Source organism: Emydura macquarii, unplaced genomic scaffold (assembly GCF_026122565.2).
Source record: "Emydura macquarii macquarii isolate MOO-44397 ecotype Brisbane River unplaced genomic scaffold, CSIRO-AGI_Emac_v2 contig_480, whole genome shotgun sequence".
Classification (NCBI taxonomy): Eukaryota; Metazoa; Chordata; order Testudines; family Chelidae; genus Emydura; species Emydura macquarii.
In genome coordinates this window covers 6,188,135-6,195,338 of record NW_027130617.1, presented here as the reverse complement: position 1 = coordinate 6,195,338, position 7,204 = coordinate 6,188,135, and the positions used below count along the sequence as shown (strand labels likewise).

The 7,204-nt window shown below is 38.5% G+C and overlaps 1 protein-coding gene across 1 annotated transcript in view; it reads right to left on the bottom strand.

The window, feature by feature from the left end:
- Nucleotides 1-275: 275 nt before the first annotated feature.
- Nucleotides 276-7,204, bottom strand: part of SASS6 (SAS-6 centriolar assembly protein) — a 30,917-nt gene continuing 23,988 nt past the window's right edge. Inside the window, exons 15-17 of the mRNA XM_067538388.1 lie at nucleotides 5,377-5,471; nucleotides 2,405-2,499; nucleotides 276-2,300 (exon numbers count right to left, since the gene is read on the bottom strand). Of these exons, the coding sequence (XP_067394489.1) occupies nucleotides 2,200-2,300; nucleotides 2,405-2,499; nucleotides 5,377-5,471 (291 nt within the window). The 3' untranslated portion in view covers nucleotides 276-2,199. The remainder of the gene's footprint in view (nucleotides 2,301-2,404; nucleotides 2,500-5,376; nucleotides 5,472-7,204) is intronic.

Here is a 7,204-nt window from a genome sequence, read left to right as displayed (position 1 = left end):
CTATTCTGAGCAGCTTTTGTAGACTAAGCAGCTTGATAGGTGGGCAAAATGGTACGAGTGCATGGACTGTAGTGAAATCACTATAACTTTGCTCTAATTCTGGTTTTAAATAGTTAAGAATAAGTGAAACCTTACTCTTCCCACTCTATTTACCTGAACAGATTTTTACTGAAACCATTTTAATATTTCCATTAACTTATACATTAATACAAAGTCTGATTTTAAACAAATATACAAATTTTACACTCAAATTTAATATACAAGCACTTGGTCAGTAATGTGTAAAACAAGGGTGATAGTTAAACATACCTACATAAATTGAGGATTAGATTGATACAATTTAAATTGTATTATACTGTAGTGCTAGTTTTGAGATTAGAATAGGGTTTCTACAAGCTGAGTAAATATTTACATAATTGGCTTCCTCACTGGAAGAACAGACTAGTATGATTCCACCAATAAAGCCCAGCATTAACTACAGTTAAATTTACTTTGTTCTGTACACCAGTCACCATAGAAGGCATTTTTGTTTAGCTGTAGCAGAATATGAAAGGATTGCCAGATGGTCTAATTAATGCTCCATATTATCATGAACAAGACAATTATTCTGATACTTGACTGTAACTTCTACTGTTTTACAAATTGGCCATTACATGGAATCCACAATAGGGAGAAATGGATATAAAAATTAAGCAGGGGCCTTCACAATGTGAAATTTTTGGCCATAACTCAATTTTGTGCTTTGAGGTAAATGTTTAGGATCTCATTTTTAAGCAGCTAAATGTTTACTAGTGATCCACAAGACAAATCTGTACTCAAATATATTCACAGCTGAAAAAAGTAGTTGTATCTTAAGAAACCAATTTCCAAGCCAAAGAGAGAAACCACCTGAAACTTACATTAAATAAACATACTGCAAATATTTAGTTTGATACCAAAATGCTTCACCTCTTCAAGTTTAATATGCTTCAAGTTTTTAAGATATTTGCTTCTGGTTTAGGACTCACATTTAGGCCCTTAGGTGCTTGTAATTGAGCTTCTGAGGATGTGTCTCTACTTGCAACCACAGGGTGTGATTACAGCTCAAGCAAGCAGACATGCATACCCAAATTGGGTAGACTGAACTGCTGCAGTAGCAGGTGTATCAGCATGGGTTGTACAAGTCTGCCCAGAACACTGGGTAACTACTGGTGGAGCTAGTCCCCAGTGAAGCAGTTTCACTGCTCTGATATCCCAGCTAGTTCTATTAAAGCTCATTCAGGTATGTCTACTTGGACTATAACATACTGTGACTTCAGTATAGCCATACCCTGCAAGGAAACAATGTTTCATAGGTGGCAGGTCAACTCAGTGAATAGGCCTCTGCACAAATATTCCACATCCCCCCCTGCATGTTACAGAAATGTTTCCCAGGGGTGAATGCCAGAGTGTATATTTCATCCACACATGGAGTGAGATTGGTGGATCTGCACTGTATGCAGATTCACACTGCCAAAATTCTGTACATGTAATACATGCTCGGGTCTTAGCTGACTTGGGTCATTATTTTGGTATCCTGGCACAAGGGTTTAGTTAGGAGTCCACAGTAAATTGAAAATGCTACACAAAACATACCTCTTTCAGTGTGGAAACTAAAAATTAGATTCAAACTCCAAATGGATGTAGGACTTACTTGGGAAAAGAAATTGGACAGTTTTCTATATTAGGACAACTCCCATTGCCTTCAGGGATTGCTGAGGGTGCTGTGCACCTTCCAGAAGCAAGCTCCTAAAGTTACAAGGAGAAACTCCAAGTAAGACTGAGTTTCAGCATAATGGTGATGGATCTATGCAATATCATGAGTTTGTGGATTTTTGGGAAGGGGGGAAAAATTAAACCATTTATAAACCTTTTTAAAGACTTCCAGTGATCATTTCTAAATAATTGTTTTGTAGCATGATATCTTCATGTGAATCAAGTTAATATTTTTCCCCTCCCTATTTTACTTCTGAGTGGAATGTATCCTGAAATTTATGTAAATCAGTTTGCTATCATCACAAAAGCCAAAGATTATACAAATCTATGATAGTTAGCCCTCTATAAAATGAGTTACTGTAACATTTTGACTGTCATTTTAAAGGATAATAATTGTATTCAGTCTCAGTTAAAAGCCATCCAAAATCCTTGGTAGTTTGTAAAACAAAAGATTTTATCTAATGATTATGTTGGCTGCAATCCAGGGAAGTAAGCAGAGGCTGTAGACTGTGGTTCGGGTTTTGCTGACGTTGGTGTTTTTGTTGATATGGAGGACTTTGGATACTCTGCAAATAGAGGGAAAACGCTATTAACTTCTGAGGTATAAGTAGCACCTTCTGAAGTGGAAACTCTTTTGAAAGAAGAGATTTTTTTTTCTTTTCATTCCTACCTGAGTTGTTAAATATATTTTGGTTGAGACCTCGTAAAGGAATGCTGTCTTCCCTTTTCTTTAAATACTTTGATTCCAATCCCAAATTCTCACCACTGGCCAAAAGAAAATAGAATCATATTTAAAATAAGAAAAAACAATAATTTCCTTTTACTTTTGTTTAGCTAATTTGTGATTTGATGTAGTAAAGCTCACTAGTAATACACTTCAGGGTCTAAAATAAAAATACATTTCACTTGCATAGTGCTCTTCAAAGAGATTTTAAGACGGACTGAAGCAGCATAACCTAAGACATCTCAAATACTTGTATTCACCATACTAGCCCTTATGACATCAATGCAGGTGCCAAAATAATAACGTAAAAATGGTTACTTACCTTCCAATAACTGTGGTAATTTAAAATATTTTAATCCATAGTGCATCCCGCTCTAGGTGTGCACATGCCTCAGGCATGCAAGCCTATAATCTTTTAACAGCAGTGTCTGTTGGGACAGTGCATGTATCCCTGCATGTCTCGAATTGGGGTACAAATGGCAGGGCGGCCACAACAATCCCTAAGGTTTCTCATGAGTCCAGAATCCCAGCTAGAGGAGACTCCAAAGAAGCAGGACTGGAACATGGTTTTGGGAGCTACTCGGACAAAACATCTAAGAACCTCAGTTACTGCCAGCTAAGTAACCACTCTTTCTTCTTCAATTGTATGTCCATGTAGATCTCATTCTAAGTGATTGGCCAACAGAACCCCATCTGGAAGGTGTGATAGAGTAGTCCTAACTCGCTAACTAAACAGTGATTGCAACAATGCCCTTCTTATTTTGGCATCTGATCTCAAAGCCAGCTCCAGGGTACAGTGTTTGGCATCTTGATGAAACATAGTATAAAGGAAGTCAGCCATGAGGGACTGAAATTCATTGACTCACCTGGCCTATGTAATAGCCACCAAAAAGTCAGCTGAGAGTAAGGTAGTGACGAGAACATTCGGAGGAGTTTAAAGGGGGACTTCAGGAGACCTGGGAGGATGATATTTAGATGACAAGAGGTAGATGGATGCCTGGAAATATGTTTGGTTCAGCATTCTGGTCTACCTTACCTTAGATGCTAGCAGGTAGTACCAGCCTTTGGGGCCTAGCTGATTTCTGACAGTTGTGGATGGCCTGTCAGATCTCTTACCAGTACTGGTCTTAGGCATCGCCTTCTGGCTCACAGCAGGACTGACTGACTGGGACTCAGAGGTGGAAGGTCCTATGCTGGAGCCGGATACCTGTTCTTCTGGGTCTGAAGTGCCCCTCAAGTAATTTTAGACAACTATCCCTGATTTTCTCAATCTTGACAAGAAGAACCGGCAGATGGCACAAGTGTCAGACAAGCGGCTTCTGCTTAAACTAAATAAACAATGTCTGTCTGTGGGGAATGAGTTCATTGCACGATGAACAGAGAGTTCAAGCCTGATGGCTTTGAATCCACCATAACCGCAGTAGTGGTGATGCAAATCGCCAAGCAGTAGGAGGGATGGGTGGGGCTTTATGCCATCAGATAGGGAAGGTACAAGGACAAAGAGTGGTAGGCACAGCTCCAACGAACATTGCTGTTCAAATATTCTGATTTCACATGCATGCCTACCTAGAGTGGGATCTACATGGACAATTAATGTTAAATTTATGTAGTATACATAAAATGTTTACATTTTATTTTATAACTTTTATATAGATTCAATACTGAAGCCATCTACACAGCAAACAACTTTTTGTAACCAGTCTGACACTCATCTAATCCAGTTACAACAAATGTGATAGTTGTTTTGCACAGCAACATTTTCCACCTCAAAACCACATACAACCAGGTTTGTTCATCCACGTCTATAACAGTGCCAAAAGGTCGTTGGATCAGCATCTCTCTTAGAAAATTTGGGCAGCTATCTCAGTGACTCAGCAGATGAAAGAATTTCAAGAAGTCATAAACACAGAGCAGTGCCACCATTACCCAGAGCAATGGATTCTGGGATATCCCACACAGAGCAGTAGAGAACTGAAAAGGAAAGTCAGCTAAGACACAGGTACAGTTAGAGGTCCTATCTACACCACAAAAACAGTTTGCAAAATTTGCAGTGTAGACAGAATTTAATATTTTCACTTACTCATCCCACTGGGTCTACCTCCTTCATTAGATGATTTCTAAAACCACTCACTTTTCTCACACCCCAGCACCACCCTGGTAAACTGAAATAATGAAATTATGTCATCTGCAAATAGAATTATTACAGTCACATTACTTTAAGCAATAGGTACCATCACTATGCAATATGCCATCACTAGCCATACTCGCTGAGGCAATCAGCATTTCAGCAAATGAAGATTCACTGCCCTCACTCTACTTTTCAGGTCACTATGACATCCATTTCCAGAGTAGCTGGTCCCCACTCAGCTGATACTCCCACATACCAGTGTCACAGCTATTGTGGAATGCCATTGAAGAAAAGAATGGTCACAATAAGGGGTCAGGTACAACCAGGTTTGAAGTCATTAGTGCAGTTTTACAAAGTTTGCTTTTTGTAGTGTATCTCAAAAGGGTTGAATAATGAACAATTAGACTACTTTAAAAAGGGACTGAATCTATGACAAATAAGCACAATATCTTTTTATTTTGGTGGGGGAGGGGAAAAGTAAATCTGCCAAGAGAACAATTTAATATTTCACTAGACATGCAATATGGTTCTCTCAGAACTCTCTTCATAAAACAAAAAAGCTAATTTTGAAGACACTATGACAGAGGACCACATTTTCAAAAGCAGCCTCTAAAACTACAGGTATAACTCCATGCATGCTCATTTTGAACATAATACAGTTTGTATTCACAAACTTGGGCATAAAAACTGTTTTAAAAAAAATTCCAATAATTTCAGAAAGGCTGGGTTGAGGACTCAGAGAATTTGGCCTAAAAATAATTTCTATAGGCACAATCATCACAATACTCACTTTTCTTTATTTGTTGAATGACCAGCTGCAACAAGAAATCCTGGCTGAACATCTGAACATCTATTTATTTTTGAAAGTTGCATGTTAAACTGAACCTGCCAGAAGATAAAAGGTTTCACACATTCAACATTTTGGACCCAGATATGATTCTGCACCAAGAAAACGTATAGTCTGAGTAGTTCTGTCAGACTGTGAGCACTTCAGGCCAATAAGGTTCCACACAGTGCTTAGCATGTAATGTACTTAAATAAAATAGTGTGGATATAAAACAAAGAACCAATTCAGTTATTGACAACTCTGCTGTGTATAATCTGATAACAGAGGGTAAATTATTGATACATATCAACATGGTTTTGCTTTCCAGTATAAACAGGAAATAGTTGATTCACGTATTTTTAAGTTAATGCTAAATTTAAGTCTTTGAGGAGAGCAGCAGCTTGCAGCACACTAATATAGTGCTGCTGACTGATATCAGAATAAAGTCGGTTATGTCAAAGGAAAGCTGATATTTCCCAAGAAAGCCTTTGTTTAAAGTTTTAATTTCTTCAGTATTCTGTGTTTTGTTTTTTCTGAAACACTGATTTTTTTAGTTAAATAAGCTGAATGTAACACGGGGGCTACCTCTTTAAGAGCCTGAGGCAGCAATACCTGTTAATTGACCAGATTCAGCTGATCAGGGAACAGGCATTCCTAATAATTAGCCTCAGCAGAACTCATTTTTTTAAAAGGTCAATGGAAAATATTATTTAAGTTTTTAAAAACACTTTAATAATTTAAATTTTCAAAGTTACTGGAAATTATGGGGGGAATCAGACGGACAATTATTTAGTGACAACAGATACCGACATAAAACTTTAAAGCTTTATAACCACACACAGATATACAAAGTAAATATCCTTAAATCCAAACTTTTCAAGCAGCATTTTTCTTACTTTGACTATCTGTACATATTATTTTTATTGATGGAAATATATATAAATTTTTTTTTGGGGGGGGAGGAGGAGGTTGTGTATGTATGCTGAAATTGACGTTTCCCAACATTTAGCAATAAAAATCAAATCCTTCCAAGCCTACCTATAAAGAGCAGCAGGAAGAGGCTGCAGAGAGCAGAAAGCTCTGCAGGCCCTCCCTGGGAATAGACAGACAGGCCAGAAGCTGGGAGACCTAGGTAACGGGAGCAGGAGATGGAGAAGCAAGAGGAAGACCCAGGGAAACACACTCTTGGCCACCATCTTGTACAAGGGCAGGGAACTGGGATTGAATGCAAGAGGAACATCATGGGAACTTAAAGTCCAAGGTGGGCAGACACTGTTTGCATTATTTGCTTGGTCTGAGCCTTTGAACTCTAGTAGGGGACTCCACAGGTAAGTCTGACAGTCCTCCAGTCTGAAAGGCAATAGAGCTAGAGTCCAAAGTGGCGGCAAAGCCCAACCCTTTTGTGTTACGGTATTGAACTTTAGTTTGTGATTTGAGGTGCCCCTATTAATATATTACCCCATGACATGGGTGTTAGGCTATGGGAGGGTTGGAGAAGTATTCTTGAGGAACCCTGAAAAGAGGAAACATAGGGTGAGATGCCTGCAGGACCAACCCATGCCATCAGGGGCACTCTGAAATGGTGACACTATGACCTTGAGCCATAGTAACTTCAACCCCAAATTGTGTAGAATATATAAAGTGGGAAGTGCACCACAAGCTATTACTGTAAGGAATTAAGAAACACACAAAGATATAAAAAGAACAACTGAAGAGACCCTTGCTGACTTTGAGAGCTTCTTACTAGTTTACAGTAGGATGTTTACTATAATCAAATAGAAATTGGGAGGTA